The 22,254-nt window shown below is 43.0% G+C and overlaps 1 protein-coding gene across 3 annotated transcripts in view; it reads left to right on the plus strand.

The window, feature by feature from the left end:
- astn2 (astrotactin 2) overlaps positions 1–22,254 on the plus strand; it is a 615,168-nt gene that overhangs the window by 200,445 nt on the left and 392,469 nt on the right. For all 3 annotated transcript variants that reach the window (XM_062959683.1, XM_062959682.1, XM_062959684.1), the window contains exon 3: positions 13,392–13,776. In XM_062959683.1, the coding sequence (XP_062815753.1) occupies positions 13,392–13,776 (385 nt within the window). The remainder of the gene's footprint in view (positions 1–13,391; positions 13,777–22,254) is intronic.

The raw sequence follows: 22,254 nt of genomic DNA on the forward strand, positions 1-22,254 counted from the left end.
CACGGTCTTTGCAATTCGATCTTTAAATCTTCATATCGTGTCATATTATCGCATTATTATTATTATTATTATTATTATTATTATTCATATGATTAGGAAATTAGACTTTCAGATAAGACCACTGTACAAGGTTGTTCTTACAGTAGAATCGGAGTGGGAGACTCTTGTAAGCCTAAAGAAAGGGAGGCCTAAAATGTCATAAGTGAAGGTTTTCATGCCAAGAAGCAAAAAAAAAAATTATATCTTGGAGTTGATACATTTTTGTCAAGAAAACAAGAATCCTATAGCAGCTTGATATCTTACTGTTTTATGCCTTTCTTGGACTAGAGGCTGCGCCCTGTGATGCATGCAGTATATTTTGCTATGTAATTCTGTACGGCACCATGTAGAGACTGATGGCGCATTTAAATAATCTCTCCCGCTCTCTTTCTCTGAAATATGGCTGTGCCTAATCTTGTTTCTGCTTCTGAGACTTCGTCCGTCCCTTGGAAAGCTTTGGTCATATTACAAAGCGCAAGCCTTTGCACACAGCCTGGCTGTTGTTTGCCACATGGGACATCTGTTGTTCCGAAATATATTATGCTAAAACCGCCTGAACATATTTTTGCAATGGCTTACATTGCTCCCGAAACAACTGGCAAATGATAAACCTTCAAAGACAACAGTGTCCCGATTTCTTACGTGCACAATAACACTGTCCTCTTTGGTTTGCTTCTTAGCTTCATAAGTTGTTGTGAATGGTCCATAAATACAATTTTTAAAGTGTTTTCGGCTCGCTCGCTCAAATGCTTTCTCCTATTCTCAAGAGGGAAATGTCTTTGGATCCTTGAAAAAAGCAGCAACAGGTGAAACCTTCATTGGAAGCATAGAGCCCATTGAAAAAGACATTTTCCTTATCAAAACATCTCTAATATTTTTGATTAGATTCAGACAATTAGTTAGTTATTAGTTAGTTCTGGAACCCCCGGTGGCTCAGCGGGTTAAACCGCTGATGTTGCACCCCAAGGCTATGAGAGCACTACGAGAACCACACTAAAGCCAGGTATTCAAGCAAAACAGTTTATTGAGGGTTATATGTGTGTGTGTGTGTGAGTGTGTGTGTGTGTGTGTGTGTGTATGCCAGCAAATAGCAGAAAAAGTCATAAAAGTCAATAGTCCATAAGATAATGCTCACAAGAGTTCAAAAGATAGTTCTTCAAAGTCTTTCAAAGTTGTAATCCACAAACTGGACACAAAGGGTTCCAGCAAAGAGTTAAAGTCAGTAAACAGCCAGTATTTGCAGGAATCCGGGGACAAGACGCAGTGAAAACGCCAACTGTAATCCACATGAAAGGTATCCCTTGGAGAGCAGGGAAAACAGGAGTAACAAGGAGAGGTATACTCGAGAGTCACAAGGCACAAACTGCAACTGGATATGCTGGAAGCAACGCGGGAACAAGGCAAGGACCAAGAGACAGGAATGGAGATGCTTCTCCCAAGAAAGGCAACGTTGACACCGCAACGAAAACAAGGCATGAACTCCCTTTAAGGAAACCTCAGGGCTACCGTTCATGAGATCCAGGGCAATCACAGCTTCCCATAAGAAAGTTTATTAACTGAAGCGTTTGAGAGTCAAACATTTGCTTCTTCTCAGCACTTCTCTTTGACTCCTATCCTGTGAGATAGATTGTCTCCGATCAAAAAACTCATTTCCCCCTACAACTCCATCTGGTGAATTTAGCCTTGAGTTAACATCGGAATGTTCCCCAATTAGCTGTTCCTCTGTAACCACAACTTCAGGCACCTGCAAAGCCATTGGGCTCTGATCCAAATTCCGGAGAGGCTCAAAATCTAAATCAGCCTCTGAGTCCCACTCTTAACTCCTGTGGAGGGCCAAATCCTGACGGCTGAGCTATAACAGCTGAGCTGCTGGACCTGCTGACCAAAAGGAAGACGGTTCAAATCCGGCGAGCAGGGTGAGCTGCCGCTGTTAGCCCCAGCTTCTACCAACCTAGCAGTTCAAAAACATTCAAATGTGAGTAGATCAATAGGTACCACTATGGTGGGAAGCTGATGGCGCTCCATGCAGTCATAACCTTGGAGGTGTCTACGGACAATGCTGGATCAGGGATAATTTACATCTCCCTTGTTTATACCTTTGGAGTCATTTCCTGAGCTGAGCTCTAAAGGGCAAACCAATTAAACTACAAAACGTGTAACTTAATCATATACTAGAAAGAAGTGGAAGAAGACCGGAGGAACATGGACTTGGGGCCACCATCCAAGTTAATAGCACAGTTTCCAGAGAGAAGTGGTTAATGTTCCTCCAAGAAAAATAAAATAAAATAAACAATTGCGTTTAATGTATACAGAAAGTGCAGTGGAGCGGCATTAATTTGCACTAATGATCAAGATCTCCACCGAGATTAACGGCATTTTGGTAAATTACCAGGGAAGCAAATAAACACTATCGGCGTAATTATTATCGTGCGTCTTCCCCCTGAAAAAGCAAGCCGTGAAGATTCTGCCACTGCAGTTGTTACTTCCGCTCATGGATTGGGCTCCTGTTTAGCAATTAATTATTTACCAGGTCACTGCTATCACTAATACTCATTCTGTGACAGAATTTGGTGAAATAAATACAGTGGAGGGAGGAAATCTAGTTTAAGAGGGGGAGAGGCCAATTAGACCCATTTGGATCAATAGGAGATGCATTAATTGATACGACAGTGTTGTATAGCATTTGAGAGATAGAGCTTACCCTAGGGTGCTGTCCAAGGTCCTGAAATCGATTCCTATTTTGACCAAGGACCACTTTGAACAGGGACCACTTTCCAACATTAGTACCAAAAGGGTTACGAATCAGTTTTTGGTCAACTTTAGATTCGGTTTGGTTATTTGGGGTGCTGTTTCAGAAAATTGCATTGGATAGACCACCTCAGCTCTAGTTTCTGATACAGAACATATGCCATCCAGTAGTCACCATCTGCTCGCCCACAGAAAACCATATTTAATCATCCAGACATGATGTGGTCTATCTGATGCAATTTTCTGAATCAGCAGTCCAACTAATCCTAAGAACAGACCTAAAATGAAGACACCAAGGTGCCCCAACTTCCAGGTGCCACATGGAACGGCTCAGCTCATGGAGAGGGAGGAGAAGCAGCAGTCAGGAGGCTTGTTGTCATGTCTTTTGTAAATAGTCAGCCTCTCCCCTCCCGACATTTCCGTTGCCTCAGCACTATAAGAGGCTTTCGTGAGACCACTCGCTCTCATCGCAATGATGTAGTAACATTGAGGCTGCTGACCTTATTTTAGTTCTTGGGGACCACTGGTGGTCCAAGGATCACAGGTTGGGAACCACTGTGATAGACGTTCTAGATCAGTGGTGTAAAGATGTCAGGCAAAGATGTTTGAGAGAACAATAACATTTATTTAGGCACAAGCTTGATTATTACAATAACTTTTCTTCTTGTTTGAGACACTTTCCTTAACAATTGCAATAACAGAATGAGGTGTTTCAAACTTCCTAAAATTCCACTTCAATCACAGAATATCTGTTCCTAGTCAGGAGACAGACTACATTAAAATAAGTCACCAAACTTATTTTATCCCTGATCCTCTAACTTGGGATCAGCCTTCGGTGAGCTTCAACAGAGCCCAGACTACCTAAAATAAGTCACCAAACTTATTTTAGAATTGACTCAAATTTCCTCATTTGAGCCACCCTGATCCTTCAATTGAGAATCAGACTTCCCTGTGGTTCGCTGACCACAGACACTGACTGTCTCAAAACGACCAATTGAGTCTCCCTTGATCCCTTCAACCAGGATCAATCTTCCCTGTAATTCCCCCATTACAGACTGACTGACTTTCCCTCCAAATTCTGCTCTCTTCAGCTAACCCAGTTGGCTCCGCCCCCTTCTCCATGGCAACCAACTCTGAGTGCTGAGTAACTGAAATATTAACCCTTTTTAAAACACAGTTAAACATGGCATCTGTAAATAAAAAATCGCACTTTGTTACAAGTGGTATCCAGCCATTGGTTCTCCAGGTGTTTTGGACTTCCGCTCCCAGAATTTCTGACCATTGGACAAGCTGGCTAGATCTTCTGGAATTTAGAGTCCCAAACATCTGGAGGACTAAAGGTTGGACACCATGATTCTAAATGCTAGTCAGTTTTTTAAAAAAATGAAATGGACTTAATGATCTACTGACATGGAAATCATTCACTGTCACTCCTGAACCACTTGGCATAATGTGTTGTAGTACGTACATCCAAACATTACGCAACACAGGTTTTGTTCCTGGGTTTTAAATATTTCCTGATTGGTTCTGTCATAAAAACATGGATAAGGTTTATTAAACTGCCCAAACTTTGTATTTGCAGGAGGGATATCCTGCAGAACGTTTTGCTCTAGTTTTTGTCATTGAGTCTCAACCTAGTTTGTGCCACAAAAATGAAGTTTCTGGAGTAGAACAACTCCTTTCAAAGTAAGGACTGCACAATAAAACAGGAAAGAACACTTTCCAACCAAGAACATGATTTATTTTCTATTTTTTTTGTACATAGTATAATTGTTGTGGTAGTCTCTTGTAGTAGGATGCTATTCAGGTTGGCTATCCCATTGAAATCAGAGTACTATTGACAATGTGAAGTGCCCAGAAGCAAATTCTTTTCATCTTTTCACTTGATCCCATTCTCATTGTAAATTATACACTTTCTTGTGAATTGTGGTTGCACAGTAACTGGCGAAACTAGGGGACAGTGTTTTGGAGGGATAGGGCTTTGTGGCACGGAAGATCCGGAGGAATTGTCTCCAGACTGGAATTTAAGTCACACTGAAATACGGATTTCATTAACCTTTAGGTCTTCGCTTTTGAAATAGACAGTTACAGGTTCCTGAAACTAATTTGTCCTGGGAAAACATGACAAGCTTTTTCTAATAGAAAGTCAAAATTGAGGCGGGAAGCAAGGAAGGAGCCCCAGGAAGGTGTCGTGAGAACATTCAAATGCTGCTCCTGCAGTTTCACGTCACCCTTTGGAAATCCAGGTTAAACAGCATTCATTGCCTGAGCTGACTTTTGCGTGTTCAGGTGAGAAAGGTGGCCGACGTAAGCAACTGCAATTGCTGCTCTGTGACCTGGATTAGTCCGATCCCTCATTGTGGGCTCCGAACACCTTGGCTGCGCAGAATTTTTTGCTTATTTCAATGTGCCGGAGAACAGGAAGGTTTGTTGAGGAAAAACATCAAGAAAATTCACAGAGTAGGTTGCCTTTGAACCAACACTCTTAGCAGCATGGTTGTGGCTTCCGGGAAGGTGCCTCTTTTCAGGATATGAACAACTTTGTTGGCCTTCTCTCCATCAGTATGTGACTGTAGATGGAGCACACAAACACAACAAACAAAGAGCTCAAGATGCTTGTCTGTTCTTAAGATGAAAAGCACACGTCTGCGTTTTAGATAGATTAGGGATCAGTTGGTTTTTCTGTAATAGGCAGTAAGATCACTTAAAGCAGTGGTTCCCAAACTTATTTGGCCTGCCGCCCCCTTTCCAGAAAAAATACGACTCAGCAACCCCTGGAAAGGGGGCGTGGCTTAGAGGGGTGGGCGTGGCCCCTGCTCAAGTGGGCAGAGCTGAGCCTCTCCCTTAGTCCAAGATCCAGGGCTGGGAGGGGGAGGTGGGCGGGGCCACAAATGGGCGGCCAGTACTGGGATGGGCGGAGTTACGAGCATTGAGGCAGGGCTGAGCTTCTATCCCTGTCCTGCGGTGCCTGCCAGGACACAGGGGGTGGGGCCTCTTCCCAAGTGCCTGACGGGGCTGAACCTTTATACCCCGTCCCCATGTTCTAACAAGCGCCTCAGGGGAGGTATACAGAGGCTCAGCCCTGTCTTGCGCTCTTGGGAAGAGGACCGCCCTTAGCCCTGCCCTTTAGTCCTAAAAGGCCTCTCAGCGTATATAGAGGCTCAGCCCTGTCTTGGGCTCTTTGAAAGAGGCCCCACCCCCTTTCCTAGCTCCGCCCTCTGTGTCCCAACAATCGCCTCAAGAGAGGTATAGATTCTCAGCCCTGTCTCGGGCTCCTGGGAAGAAGCCACGCCCACTCCTCTAGCTCCGCCCCCTGTGTGTCCTAACAGGCGCCTCAGGTGCTCAGCCCTGTCTCCGGCACTTGGGAAGAGGCCCCGCCCCTCCCCTGGCCCCGCCCCCGTGTCCTAATAGGTGCCATCACTGCCCCCCTGGATCGTTTAACCAGGGGGCGGTAGCATCCACTTTGGGAATCACTGCTGTAGATGGAGCACACTAACACAGCCAACAAAGAGCTCAAGATGCTTGTCTGTTCTTAAGATGAAAAGCACACATCTGCATTTTAGATGGATTAGGAATCAGCTGGTTTTTCTGTCATAGGCAGTAAGAGCACCTAAAGCTTCAGAGAGCTTCTGTTCAACCATTTCAAAATCCTGCTTGAGCGGTGATGGCACGATCGTCAGCATAGATGAATCTCTCTGTCCTTGATTATCCTAACGAAGGACATACTTCATACTTCATCTCCTGTCAGGTCAATGGTGGAGAGATAAGAATCAAAGGCAAGGCATCCCACCCATTTCATTTCTCTTGAATGCTTCCTACCACTTTGTTCTTCATCTCTGACACCACCTTCTCTTCCTACGTCTTCTTCTCCATCTCATAGTCTAGAGATACCCTTAATACTATGTCTCTCAGAACAACATCTATTAGACACATCCTGGGGATTGTTTTTGAGATCTAGCATGAAGTTTCCCTGTTTGGAGAAGTCCAAGAAGAAGTAGACCAGAAGCTCATGAGTCAACGGTTGGGTTGTTGTGTGATTTTCGGGCTGTATGGCCATGTTCCAGAAGTATTCTTTCCTGATATTTCGCCCACATCTATGGCAGGCATCCTTGGAGGTTGTGAGGTATATACCGTGTTTTTCGGGCTGTATGGCCATGTTCCAGAAGTATTCTCTCCTGACGTTTCGCCCACATCTATGGCAGGCTGAGGATGCACAACCTCTGTTGTGAGTATATACCTCACAAACTCTGAGGATGCCTGCCATAGATGTGGGTGAAACTTCAGGAGAGAATACTTCTGGAACATGGCCATACAGCCTGAAAAACACACAACAATCCTGTGATTCTGGCCATGAAAGCCTTCGACAACACAGTCAATAGTTGTATTGCACCAGCTAAAAATATATTTATTTATTTATTTACAGTAGTTATATTCCGCCCTTCTCACCCCGAAGGGGACTCAGGGCGGATTACAATGAACACATATATGGCAAACATTGAATGCCAACAGACAAACAACATATATAGACAGACACAGAGGCATTTAACATTTTTTTTCCAGCTTCACGATTCCGGCCACAGGGGGAGTGGTTGCTTCACTGTCCACTAGTGGCTGTACTTCCTCATTCCTTTCCTCGTGTTTTGCTGGCAGTTTTATGGTGTTGTAAATTAGTTAAATTAGCCTCCTGCATAAAGCGTACCTAAATTTCCCTAATTGACAGATGCAACTGTCTTTCGGGGCTGCATAGGTCAACAGCAAGCCGGGCTATTTAATGGTCAGGGGCTTAACCCGACCCGGGCTTTGAACTCATGACCAATAAATCAGTAGTGATTTATTGCAGCTGGTTACTAGCCAGCTGCGCCACAGCCCGGCCCAAATCCCAGGATTCTCCATGGCAATTAAAGTGGAATATTAATGCTATCACTGTAGAGTGTGAACGGCTCCTGTTCTGTTTTTTTAAATGAATTCACAAGTTCCTGCAACTTGTTTTTTTTTTAATGAATTCACAAGTTCCTGCAACTTTTAAAATATAAGACATCTCCTTTTCCAAAATGTGCATTATGTCTCTTATTAGGTACTATGCCTACCATATACACAAAGGACATACATTTAATAGGAGGTACAAGCCCTACAAAGACTCGGAATATGCACAAGAGGGCAAAGTTATGGTTTCTCTGGGATCTCTTACCTTTAAGGTCTGCGACCTTCCATGCATACAAAATAACCCCTCTTTTTTCTAATAATTTCACCTGAAGACCAAAGTCGTACTTTAGGGGATGCAGAGACAGAAAAGAGCCAGGTTGCCAGGGAGATATCCTGAGCAGTCTGAAATATGCACTGCCATGTTCTGTAAAGTATTCAATCGAATTATCTCGAGTTAGAGACTGGAAACAGGCTCGCTCTGAAAAGCCCTGCAAAGAGAGAGGGGACCTGGCTTCTTTCTTGCTGGGAGGGCCCCAATTGGTTGTGTTAAAAGAGCCAGACGCCGCTCCACGCTTTCTTCTCCTCCAGCATATCAAACAGCCCTCGACGAAGAACAAGCTCTGCCGCAACTCGTGGGAAGCTTTAAAGATAGATCTGTCAGTGCTTCGTCGCTGGGGAATCACCTGCCAATATGGTTTGGGGGGAATATCACTTACCTGCAACTATTTCTCTTTTTAAAAAATCACCTACATAATGTCAGTTAGCCTCTTGTTCGCTGACTCTTCTCATTGCAGCAACTTGGGTTTGACAATTCTTTGCTTTGCCCTGCTCAGGGCATTGACAGTAGACATGTGCTCGATATTCGTCTCATGTTGCATTTGTGTTTCCGTTTCGTATCGTGAATTCAGATGGCACAAAACAGAAACAAAACTGCCTCGAAATGAAAGGCAACTCCCAGAAAGGAAGGTCAGTTCCTCCCCAAACCCCTCCAGTCATCAAATTTTGATATATCAGGGATGTGTGCCAAGTTTGGTCCAGGCCCACCATCGGTGGAGGTCACCATTTCTCTGGTTGTGGGTTGTCAGCTCTCCTCAAACCCCTCCAGTAATCTGGATCACACTTGGCACATAGACCAAACATAGCCAACTGTGCATATTGGACCCGGGCTGTGGCGCAGGCTGGAGAGCAAGCCAGCTGCAACCAGTTGCAATGAATCACTCTGACCAGGAGGTCATGAGTTCGAGGCCCGCTCGGAGCCTATGTTTGTCTTGTCTTTGTTCTGTGTTAAAAGGCATTGAATGTTTGCCTATATGTGTAATGTGAGTCCCCTTCGGGGTGAGAAGGGCAGAATATAAATGCTGTAAATAAAATAAATATTGGCCTGGTTTGGGGGTGATTGATCTCGGATCTGGGAGTTGTAGTTCACCCTTATCCAGAGAGCCCTGAACCCAGCTGACAACAGATCTGGACCAAACTTCAGTGATATTACCTAACATTCCAAAATGAACAATGCCTTCTTCTAATATACCGCCGGGTCCCCAAGATAGTTACAAATATTTTCCAATAAGGATTTAGTCTGTGTTGTGGTAATCTCTGAGCGGTTAGATTCAATTTAACCCTCTCTGGGGGAGATTCCACCAAAATCAGCAGAGTAGCAAAAGCAAAAGCTTTCAAATGCAACAGTTACTTACACGGGGCGAGCAAGAGAAACCTTTGTCTATTTAGGATTGCAATGGATTGCAGAGTCTCAATAAAAGTTCAAAAAGTATTTATTCAGGTAAAAAGAAAATTGTAGATAGAAAGGCTTGGGAGCTGTCTGGTCTACTCTAGACTGGTTTCTAAGGAAAAATAAGAAAGGAAAAATAACAAACATCTAAATAGTTACATTTTGCCAGGAGAGATGGCGAGATGCTTCTTGTTAGCTAGAAGAACAAAGGGAGAAGAGAGAACCAAAATGGTTCCAACCTCATGGTCCAGTTTATTGGGGCCATAAAAGACATTCTGACCAATGGGAAGTTAGTGTCCCTAGAGATTCACATTTCTACTAACTTCAAAGTAAGGGATGTGATGTAAACAGGATAGAGTGAAACCCAGTAAAGCAGGGGTCCTCAAACTTTCAAAGCAGAGGGCCGGTCCACAATCCTTCAGACTGTTGAGGGGCCGAATTATCATTTGGGGGGAAAAAAATGAACAAATTCCTATGCACACTGCACATATTTTATTTGTAGTGCAAGACAACAACAATAACAATAAAAGAACAATACAATATTTAAAAATGAAAATAATTTTAACATAAACCTATCAGGATTTCAATGGGAAGTGTGGGCCTGCTTCTGGCCAATGAGATAGTCAGGTTAATTAGGATTGTTGTTGTTGTGTGTCTTCAAGTCATTTCAGACTTTGGGCGAGCTTAAGTCCAAAATGATTTATGTATTCATTTACTATATTTATTTACTACATTTATATCCCACCCTTCTCACCCCGAAGGGAACTCAGAGCAGCAGTATGTACATACAATATATTATATTATTACCATAGCACAATATTAGCATTATATATTACTACTAGCTGTGCCTGGCCACGCGTTGCTGTGGCAAAGTGGTGGTGGAACTGGTTAAAAAATTTTGTGTAATTTTTATTTGACGTTATTTGTATTTTTTAATTAATTTTATTGTAAGTTATCTTTTTATTTATTATATTTTATTATTTTCTTGTATTATTTTTAGTTATTTTCTGTTATTATTGTATTTTATTGTATTAATTTTTTAGTGTTTTTAATTATTTTTTAGTGTTTTTTATTATTTTTATTGGGTTGCTAGGAGACCAAGTTGGAGGAGCTTAGCCTTCTAACTGGCAGCAATTGGATAAAAGCAATTATTCCTCTCGCTCTAATTAGGACTTTATTTTTCTTTTCTTTTTGTTGTATCAACCTAGAGCCATGGATGATGGGCTGTGTTGTCAAATTTCGAGGTTGTTGTTCTGTGGGTCGCCGTGATGCCATCACTCTTTTATATATATAGATATTGAACTATGCCACTATACTGTAATATTATATGTAATATATAACATATAATTAATATATGGTATTATTAGTAGTAGTATTATATTGTTTAAATGATAATATTATTATCAATATCATATGTATATACAATATATTATATTATTAGAACAGATATAAAAATATTATATTATAAATGAGGGCGGGAGCCAGGTAAATGACCTTGGAGGGCCGCATCCGGCCCCCCCCTGGCCTTAGTTTGGGGACCCCTGCTCTAACATCAGGATAGGAATAATAAAGGGGGGGTCTTGAAGATAGGTGTGGGAAGGGAAAGCAGCCCCCTCCTCACATCATGGAGATCAACCCATAGAGCCATAGAATCCTACAGTTAGAAGGCCATCCAGTCCACCCAGTTCTGCCACCGAGGGAACATCTACACCAGGCGTGGGCCAACTTGGGCCTTCCCTCACAACCTCTGAGGATGCCTGCCATAGATGTGGGCGAAACGTTAGGAGGGAATGCTTCTGGAACATACAGAACAGACAGCCCGGAAGACTTACAGCAGGGGTCCCCAAACTTTTTAAACAGGGAGCCAGTTCACAATCCTTCGGACAGTTGGAGGGTCGGACTATAGTTAGGCCACCGAGCAATAATTAATAATAATAATAATAATAATAATAACAACAACAATAATAAAAAAGAGGGTTGGAAGAGACCCTTTGGGCCATTGAGTCCAATCCCCATCTGCCTTTGTGCACCGAAAGCACAAGCAAAGCACCCCTGACAGATGGCCACCTAGCCTCAATGTTAATGATGATGATGATGATGATGATGATGATGATGATGATGATGATGATGATGATAATAATAATAATAATAAATAGGGTTGGAAGAGACCCCTTGGGCCATTGAGTCCAATCCCTTTCTGCCTTTGTGCACCGAAAGCACAAGCAAAGCATCCCTGACAGATGGCCACCTAGCCTCAATGTTAATAATGATGATGATGATGATGATGATGATGATGATGATAATAATAATAATAAAGAAGGTTGGAAGAGACCCCTTGGGCCATCTAGTTCTATCCCCTTCTGCCTTTGTGCACCAAAAGCCATTAGTATTGCCCCTGACAGATGGCCACCCAGCCTCAATGTTAATAATAATAATAATAATAATAATAATAATAATAATAATAATAATAATAATAATAATAATAAGGGTTGTAAGAGAAGAAGAGACCCCTTGGGTCATTTAGTCTAACCCTCTTCTACCCTTGTGCCGTGGGGGCCGGATAAATGGCTTCGATGGGCCGCATCCGGCCCCCGGGCCTTAGTTTGGGGACCCCTGCAGTAAAGCCTGTCTAGGCATGCTTTGGAAACAGGGAAAGGATTCCCTCAATCTAACTCTATCGTCTATCTAACTACATTTAGACTTGAGTAGTCCAGGATGATTCCCAACAGTCTGGACCCTTCTGGCAGTCTACAAAGAGTAACTTGTATTCTTGGTGCCTGAGGGCCACATGTTGTCAAAGCTCTGCATCTTTGGGTGCCATAATACATGTCAAAAAAAGAAGGGGAGGAAGGCTATTATGCAAAAGAAAATGCACATTCACAGCTCAGAGGATTAAAGACCCATACCCTTATCACTGCAGAACAGAATATTATAAATCCGGCCTTAGAATACTAAATTCCCCCCGGGACATAGCCATTGTTTGGAAGTCTGGGGAGGAAAAAGCCCTGAGACAGAAATAATCAGTTTGGGAATGACATTTTGACAAATCATATATTTCTCATTTTGATGCCAACGAAACAACTGTGTGTACACACACACACACTAGTCTACAACAAATTGCAAAACTATATCTGAAACGGAGCCTCCGGTGGCTCAGTGTGTTAAAGCGATGAGCTGTTGAACTTGCAGACCGAAAGGTCCCAGGTTCAAATCCGGGGAGCAGAGTGAGTGCCCGCTGTTAGCTCCAGCTTCTGCCAACCTAGCAGTTCAAAAACATGCCAACGTTAGTAGATCAATAGGTACTGCTCCGGCGGGAAGGTAACAGTGTTCCATGTGGTCATGCCAGTGGCCACATGACCTTGGAGGTGTCTATGGACAACGCCGGCTCTTCGGCTTAGAAATGGAGATGAGCACCAACCCCCAGAGTCAGACATGAGTGGACTTAATGTCAGGGGAAACCTTTACCTTTACCTAGGCTAAAGCCAAGGCTCGGGCTGTGGCACAGGCTGGAGAGCAGCTGCAATGAATCACTCTGACCAGGAGGTCATGAGTTCGAGGCCCGCACGGAGCCTATGTTTGTCTTGTCTTTGTTCTATGTTAAAAGGCATTGAATGTTTGCCTATATGTGTAATGTGATCCGCCCTGAGTCCCCTTCGGGGTGAGAAGGGCGGAATATAAATGCTGTAAATAAATAAATAAATAAATAAATAAATAAATAAAGCCAGCACTTTGAATTCTGCTCGGTAGCAGACTGGCCGCCAGTGGAGCTGACGTAACGGGGGGGGGGGGGGGGGGTGTGTGTGTGTGATATGTTCTCTGTACGCCTGTAGTCTTGATTGTGTTTTCCTGCACAGCAAGGGAGTCAGACTGGATGGCCCTTGGGGTCTCTTCCGACTGTAGGATTCTATGATTCTTTCCTTTCTATACTGATGTCTGTCTGTTTCCCTTGACCTAGGGTGGCCTGATTGCTCTGCTGTTGCTGCTGCTGGTCTTCACGGTGGCCTTGTATGCCCAGCGCCGTTGGTACAAGCAGCGCCGGATCCCGCAGAAGAGCGCCAGCACCGAAGCCACCCACGAGATCCATTACATCCCGTCGGTGCTGCTGGGCTCCCAGGGTCGGGACAGCTTCCGGAATTCCCGCTTGCAGTCCCACACTTCGGTCATTGGCATGCCCATCCGCGAGACCCCCATCCTGGACGACTACGACTACGAGGAGGAGGAAAACCCCCTGCATCCGGAGCATGGCTACCAGGACGAGGACGAGTTCAGCGCCCAGACAACAACAAGGCCGCTGGACAGCTTGAGCCGGAGCGGAGAGAAGCCTGACTACGATAAGAAAGGTTTGTAGTAGTGGAGGTGGTGGTTTCTCATATTTTCCCCACCTTTGCCCTTTGCTGGAGGCAACCATTTGTGGAATGTGTTCGGAGGATAATTAAGAAGTGATGGATGAGCCTGTGTCGGTGTTCAGTCTTTTTTCTCCAGGGCAGGAGATATGTAAGCTCAGCGGGGGCTGCGGGCTTCTTGAAATGAGCTGTGAGTTTTCAGGAGCGGTTCTCTGGCATGCTGAGACTGGTCACAGAGACATGGCCCTCATTGTCAGGGAGGTTGGTGACAGCTGCTTGCAAAGGAGTGGAGAACCAATCAATTCATTGATTTAAAAAAAATCTCAGTGTTATATACACTTGTGTATAAGTTGACTTGATGTATATGTCATGGTAGCTTCAATAGTAGAAATTCTAAGGCAGAAAAAAGTCCAAATATTATTAGTAATATTATTTTTGTTTCTTGCTTGATTTTCAAAATATCAATCATCAGGGATATTTTAGTGCATTGTTTTTCAAAGTGCTTTACCATATGTTTCTCTTCTTCATACTTTGCTGCTCGTATACTTTTTGATATTCTCCTTGCTAATTGGCAAGGAGAATATGAAAAAACAACAAGAAATTACCACATACAGTAGAGTCTCACTTATCCAACATTTGCTTATCCAATGTTCTGGATTATCCAACGCAGTCTGCCTTTTAGTAGCCAATGTTTTTTCACTCAATCTTTTCAATACATTGTGATATTTTGGTGCTAAATTTGTAAATACGGTAATTACTACATAACATTGCCGTGTATTGAACTACTTTTTCTGTCAAATTTGTTGTCAAACATTATGTTTTGGTGCTTAATTTTTAAAATCATAATGTAATTTGATGTTTAATAGGCTTTTCCTTAACCCCTTCTTATTATCCAACATATTCGCTTATCCAACATTCTGCCGGCCCGTTTATGTTGGATAAGTTAGCCTCTACTCTATACTCGAGTATAAGGCGACCCAAATATAAACCAAGACAGCTAATTTTACCACAAAAAAACTGGGATAACTTATTGACCCGAGTATAAGCCGAGGGTGGGAAATGAAGCAACTACTGGTAAATTTCAAAATAAAAATAGATACCAATACAATTACACATTAATCGAGGCATCAGTAGGTTAAATAATGTATATATATATGGATACAGATATACAGGTACATGGATCTATATGTATATAGGATTTGCAAAGACCTGCAAACATATGAGGAGAAAATTCATATATAAAATTAATGTATATAGATAGATAATAGATAGAGATATATAAGTACATAGGGATTGCAAATGCATGCAGGGGGTTAATGCCTATGTATCTGTAGGAGAGATTAACAAATATTTCAGGGGAAATGTTTTTATTAGATTAATGGATATATATTTTTCTTCTTCCTGACTTGCAAGGGCATCTTTCCCTTTTCAAAACATTCCCTTGGTTAAGAGCGAGGGAGGCTTTGGAAAACACACTGATAAGGGAGAGTAAGAGAGGAATAGATCATATATTGCAAGCAATGGCTTCCAGGTTCTGTTGCCTGGCCTTGACCTTGACCCATTATAAGTCGAGGGAGGCTTTTTCAGCTCCAAAAAAGGGCTGAAAAACCTGGCTTATCTTCGAGTATATACGATATACAGTATTTGTCTCATCTGTTCTTCTCTCCAGCTCTTCCCTGGCAGGAAACCATTATCTATAGTCTTCTCTTGTTTGGAAAGCACAAGTTTGGGATCTGGAGCCAGCCTAGTTTGCCTTGACCTGTTGCTTTCCTTATTTTTCGATTCTGTGCTTAAGTATGCTCAAAGCACTTTGTCTAGAGCGGTGGATAGCCAACCGCTATACAAGTGTTGGCACTCTGCATTTTTCTTCTTTGCGTCACACTCAAAATGCTTCCCCTCCCCTTTCCGAATGTTTTAGCTAATGCACATTTGATTGCCTGCATTTTGAATCGTGTGTTTTGAAAACAGAAACACCCATCTCCGCTTATTGAAATGTCGTTAGAAAGTGTTTCGTATTGTTAACCTGAAACGTGGCAACATAAATGCCACCAAATCAACAAAAACAAAGAGCGTATTAATTTTTAAATAGTGAGCAACGAGGCACTGGCAGGGAGTCATTTTGCATCTCACCCACCCCTCCCCGCTGTATGAGAAACTGGTATAATTCAAAGGAATCTTTAAAGATTCTCCCGCAAGTTGAGTGGGATCCCAAAAGAGCTCCTTGTCTCCCAGGCTGTCATTGAACCAACTACAGTATAATGGAGTACTCCTTGATCTAGTAAACCATGCACTTGCCCATTTGGTTGGCTCTCCAGGCCCTTAAAATTGGTGGCCAACACCAAAACTTCAATCCTTTTAGGGTTCTTTCTAAGTCAAAATTGGAATTGAAACAAAAGAAACCTCCCAACACAAGAGTATCTCCTTTAAAGTACGGCATGTGAAGTACCGAAGGTACCGAAGGAAACCGAGGAAATGGAAGAATTAAATCCCTGCACAAGTCTAATTATCAGTTAGGGAATCTCCTTTAAATATAAGATATCTCAAATTTAAGATAGCCTTGGTATCTAGGTCAAAACTTAGGTTGAAATGACCATGCACATCACTTACGGTGCTGCATAATAATGATGATGATGATGATGATGATGATGATTTTTTGATCTTGGCCTTGTGTTTGTTCTGATGGCTTGCTCCTGGGCTGCAAGGATCAGGCCTTCTGTCTCCTTCTTCAGGGTCCCATTTGTGAGCCACAGCCAGGTCTTCTCCTTATCAGCTTTTCCTTCAATTTTGTCAAGGAACTTTCCATGCAATGCTTTGTTGTGCCAGCTGTCAGCTCTAGTTTGCAGTGCTGTTTTCTTGTACTGATTTTTTTTCCTGCTGTGCTTTGAGGAGTTTCTGATTTTTGACTTCAATCAAAGCAGGTTCTTCACTTTGCTTCACATATTCTGCCAGGGCATGTTCTTCTTTGACTGCTTGTTTTACTTGTAAGAGTCCTCTGCCACCCGATCTTCTAGGCAGATAAAAATCAGCTGATGACCCAAATGCAGACTGTGCAAGGAAGCTGACGAAACCATTGATCATATCCTCAGCTGCTGTAAGAAAATCGCACAGACAGACTACAAACAGAGGCACAACTCTGTGGCCCAAATGATCCATTGGAACTTATGCCTCAAGTACCACCTCCCAGCAGTAAAGAACTGGTGGGATCACAAACCTGCAAAAGTATTGGAAAATGAGCACGCAAAGATACTGTGGGACTTCCGAATCCAGACTGACAAAGTTCTGGAACACAACACGCCAGACATCACAGTTGTGGAAAAGAAAAAGGTTTGGATTATTGATGCCGCCATCCCAGGTGACAGTCGCATTGACAAAAAACAACAGGAAAAACTCGGCCGCTCTCAGGACCTCAAGATCGAACTTCAAAGACTCTGGCAGAAACCAGTGCAGGTGGTCCCAGTGGTGATGGGCACATTGGGTGCCGTGCCAAAAGATCTCAGACGGCATTTGGAAACAATAGACATTGACAAAATTACGATCTGCCAACTGCAAAAGGCCACCCGACTGGGATCTGCGTGCATCATTCAAACATACATCACTCAGTCCTAGACACTTGGGAAGTGTTTCAACTTGTGATTTTGTGATACGAAATCAGCATATCTATCTTGTTTGCTGTGTCATACAATAATAATAATAATAATAATAATAATAATAATAATAATAATAATAATAATTTATATTCTGCCCTATCTCCCCAAGGGGACTCAGGGAGAATCACAGTACACATACATTGTGAAATCCTAATAGCTTGTAAAGAGGCTGGGATTTCTGGGAGTTGTAGGTCAAAACACCTGGGGACCCACAGGTTGAGAACCACTGATCTAAACTGTAGCCATAAAACACATAAGCCTGGAATGGAAACAGGTGTGTCTGCCTAAAGGACTGGACTACACTACCCATCATACCTTTCCGTCATCCCTCTATGTATAGGAATCTGGGAATTATAATCCAAAAGATAACCCTTCCAAGCATTGTGGAAGAAGAAGATACTATGGGAAATGTGGGGAGTAGGAGCAGTCCGTTTGTGTGGAAGTTGCCAGAATGGATTCTCCAGAAACTGAGTGATGGCTGTGCTAAAATTGGTTTACTTTTCCTGCTTCCCTTATTAGTTTCTTTTGTGTAAATTATTTAGGTTTCGTATCAATCTGAAGAAGCAGAAATGACGGAGTTTTCAATACACTCCGCCGCAATAACCGCAAACAAGATTTAAGGCAGAATATTACTCTGCTAAGATTTTGGGAATTGACAATAAAGCATATTTACATTCTCCTTGCAATTTCCTCCCCGTCTCATAGAAAACGTTTAAAATGGGAAAAGCAGGGATGCCAATGGTTTCAGTGCGCTAAATGTGCATCTTTTCTGACTCCTACACAAAGGTTGACAGAGGGGTAAAAGCTGTGGGTGAACAATGCTCAGGTGAAGCAGACTAACATCACTCCATCGATGCAGTGTTTGGGAGACAGTTTCTTGCATTCCTTGGTGGGATGAGATGTCATCTCCACTCTCAAGACAGTTCCGTGGGACCCTCGGGGGAAATCTCACAGCATGGGATCACAATCCGAAGCCCATGGGGGTTTTGTCACCAAACTACAAAGAGCTTTGCCAACGGAGCTGTCACAGAAACCCCTTTAAGGTGTCACTTGGTAACATTAATTGCCTTGGATGGTGAGTCAAACTGATTTCTCTCACCCTGTCCTTCCCTGTCTCCTGCTTTCTTTGAACCTGTTTTGGAAATATTTCATTCCGAGTTGTGGGAGGGTTGAATGCATGTTGGAGCAGGGGAAGTGCTAAATACACGCAAAGCACTCATTTCAGATGGATACCCAGTCTTGGCTGAAAACCCTCCAGTGAAGGAGACTCCGAAGCAGCATATTCCACTGCAGAATAGCAAGTCCCAGGAAGAAGGTCTTCCTAATGTTTAGGTCACTGGTCCCCAACCTTTTTTTTTGACCGGACACCACTTGACGAGGGACCGCTTTGACCAGCAAACACTTTGACCAGGGACCACTTTGACCAGGGACCACTTGATCAGGGACCGCTTTGACCAGTGAACACTTTGACCAGGGACCTCTTTGACCAGGGACCACTTTGACCAGGGACCACTTTGATCAGGGACCACTTGATCAGGGACCGCTTTGAACAGCGAACACTTTGACCAGGGACCACTTTGACCAGTGAACACTTTGACCAGGAACCTCTTTAATCAAGGACCACTTGACCAGAGACCTCTTTGACCAGCAAACACTTTGACCAGGGACCTCTTTGATCAGGGACCACTTGACCAGGGACCGCTTTGACCAGGGACCACTTTGTAATGAGCTATATAAAACACAATAATGGTTCAAAACATAAGTAGTACACAATATGTATATTAGAGCATCATATACATATTACATTCACAGAATCAATACTCAGTCCTATGGTGTACAACCCAAAAGTATCTAACTCAGTATTATAAATCAAACAAAATGATATAAGTCTCTGCAGTCCTAACTATAAAAAACTGCAGTGTTTTATATAGCTCATTAAATTGTTTAGAATAGACATCTGTGTTTATCCAACAGGGACCACTTTGACCAGCAAACACTTTGACCAGCGAGAACTTTGACCAGTTAGAACTTTGACCAGGGACCACTTTGACCAGCGAAAACTTTGACAAGGGACTACTTTGATCAGGGACCACTTGATCAGGGACCACTTTGACCAGCGAAACCTTTGACCAGAGACCTCTTTGACCAGCAAACACTTTGACTAGGGACCTCTTTGATCAAGGATCACTTGACCAGGGACCTCTTTGATCAGGGACCACTTGACCAGGGATCGCTTTGACCAGTGAACACTTTGACCAGGGACCTCTTTGACCAGGGACCACTTGATCAGGGACCTCTTTGACCAAGGACCGCTTTGACCAGGGACCACTTTGACCAGGGACCACTATGACCAGGGACCACTCTCCAGCATTAGTACTAAAGGGATTACGAATCCATTTTTGGTCAACTTTAGATTCGGTTTGGTTATTTGGGGTGCTGATTCAGAAAATTGCATTGGATAGACCACATCAGTTCTAGTTTCTGATACCAAACATACACTATCCAGTATTTGTCATCTGCTCACCCACAGAAAACCATATTTAATAATCTAGAGCTGATGTGGTCTATCCAATGCAGTTTTCTGAATCAGCACCCCAATAACCTCAGGAACAGGCCTAAAAACTAAGACACCAAGGTGCCCCCGCTTCCAGGCGCCACATGGAATGGCTCCGCTCAGGGGAAGGGAGGAGGAGAAGCAGCAGCCAGGAGGCTTGTTGTCGTGCCTTTTGAGGGTAGTCATTCTCTCCCCTCCTGACAACCCATTATAAGAGAGTTCTGCAAGATCAGTCACTCTCCTTGCAACGGTGTCGTAAAGGTGAGGCCGTGGACCAAGTCTGGGGAAGAGTTGGCTATTTTTACAAATGTTAAAGAGTGGGTACTTTTGTGTTTGATGTTGGCGTATCCTTTCCCCCAGTAATGGAGATCTCCATAATGTGATTCTCTTTGTCCCAGAGTTTCTATGACCTGACATCTTATTCTTCTTCCTTTACCACCTTTTCTCTGTTCATCCGCCCCTATAACCAGCCTTCATTCTCCGTGAGTAGCAGAACTGAGCATTTTCTTATCTTTGCTGCAATGCTAGCATGGAGCTTCTTCCCACTGGGAGTTTACCCTAGCTGTCGCTCTTGTTTAATATCTTTATCTCTGACTTATCCTCCTCTCAGTAAAATCCATTAAGTCTAAGAATTTCTGTATCTTTTTTTAAAAGGTACTTTGCCCATGTGGTGGGCAGTACTGAGCATGACATTCCCTCTTAATGTTCAGAAGAGCTGCAGTACTGGAGTCAAAAATAATATGGGTTTTCTGGGTCTGAATCTAGATCTACTCTGTAGTATAATGCAGTTTGGAACTGAATTACATGACAATGTGAATACAACCTATTAGTGTTTAACTCCCCCAAGGTCACCCAATGGGTTTCCATAGGTGAATGAGGGATCAAGTCCTGGTCTTCAGAGTTGTAGTCCAACATTCAAGTTCTTAACCGCTTTCATCTGTATTTTAAAGACATTTAATTGCATTATATGAGTCTATAGTGATCATATTATGCTGTTTCAGTTATATTATATGGCAGTGTAGATCCAGCCTATGAGTATGGGACTCCCTTAAGATGACCCAATGGGTTGCTATGGCTGACTCAAGGATCAAACCATAGTCTTCTGAGTTGTAGTCCAACATTCAAACCGGTACATCATGCTGGTGATGGAAGACTGTATTAGAAAATTGTCATCCCATTATATGAAGCTACTGAGACAAGGAATTAGCTCTGTTGGGCTATTAGATGCCCTCAGCTCTTACCAACCATCTCCCAGTGGCAACCATCTCAATAGGCCTCAGAGAAGAGGATGAGTGTTGTGACTCAGCCTTTGCCTTTGTGTGATTCTGATGAGGATTCTGGGATGCAAGTGCATAATGATGGGATTCAGATTCAGGATGAGTTTCAAGATGACTCTGATGGGAATTATGGGATTCAGGTGCAGAGTGTTCCTGCTGTGGGAGATGAAGAGCAGGGAATTTTTCCCATGGGAAGAAATGTGGTTGTTTCTGATGATGGTTTTCAGGTGCAAGAAGCAGAAGGGGAGAGTAGCTCTGATAACACTAGCGAGCTCAGTGGCCTTGATGGCTGCTTCCCTCGATCACGCTAGTCGGCTGGAATTTCGGGGTTGCTCAGAAGCCTCCGAATAGCAAATAAGAGGGAGGTCAAAGGGCAAAGAAATGCCTTCATGTCATGCTATTAAAACAGTCTGCTGAGAGGAAGATCTTTGTCAAAAGCAACTTCTTAGCTTTAGTCAAGAACCAAGTCTGTTTTCCTCTATCAAATCTGCATTCCTGTATTACCTCGTAGCCTGGATGTATTCTCGTTTCTAGGACTTTGGCTTCCTTTGAAAGGACCTTGTTTCATGCCTATGTTTCTATGGATTTGATTATTACAGCCTTGTTTTTATAACTATATTTTGGAACTGAACTTTTACCTTTTATGAACTATTTCTGCCTATTTTCCAATAAACTATAAAAGATTATGTTCTGTGTGTAGCCTGGTGTCTTTAGCAAGGTGAAGCTAACCTGAGGTGCAACAATGAGAAGATAATGAAAACCATTCCCATGTCAGGGTTGTTGTATGTCTTTCGGGCTGTGTGGCCATGCTCCAGAAGTATTCTCTCCTGACAAGACATTTGACAACACATTCCTATGTCTCTTCTGAGATGTCAGTTGCCACTCATGGGGTCACCATGACTAGAAGCCAACTTGAAGACTGTCAACAACAACCATATAAATTTGTCAGATAGGTTTTGTTGTGTGCTGCCCTAAGATCGTTGGGTTGAAGGAAGGA

Source organism: Anolis carolinensis, unplaced genomic scaffold, assembly GCF_035594765.1.
Source record: "Anolis carolinensis isolate JA03-04 unplaced genomic scaffold, rAnoCar3.1.pri scaffold_7, whole genome shotgun sequence".
NCBI classification, from domain to species: Eukaryota; Metazoa; Chordata; class Lepidosauria; order Squamata; family Dactyloidae; genus Anolis; species Anolis carolinensis.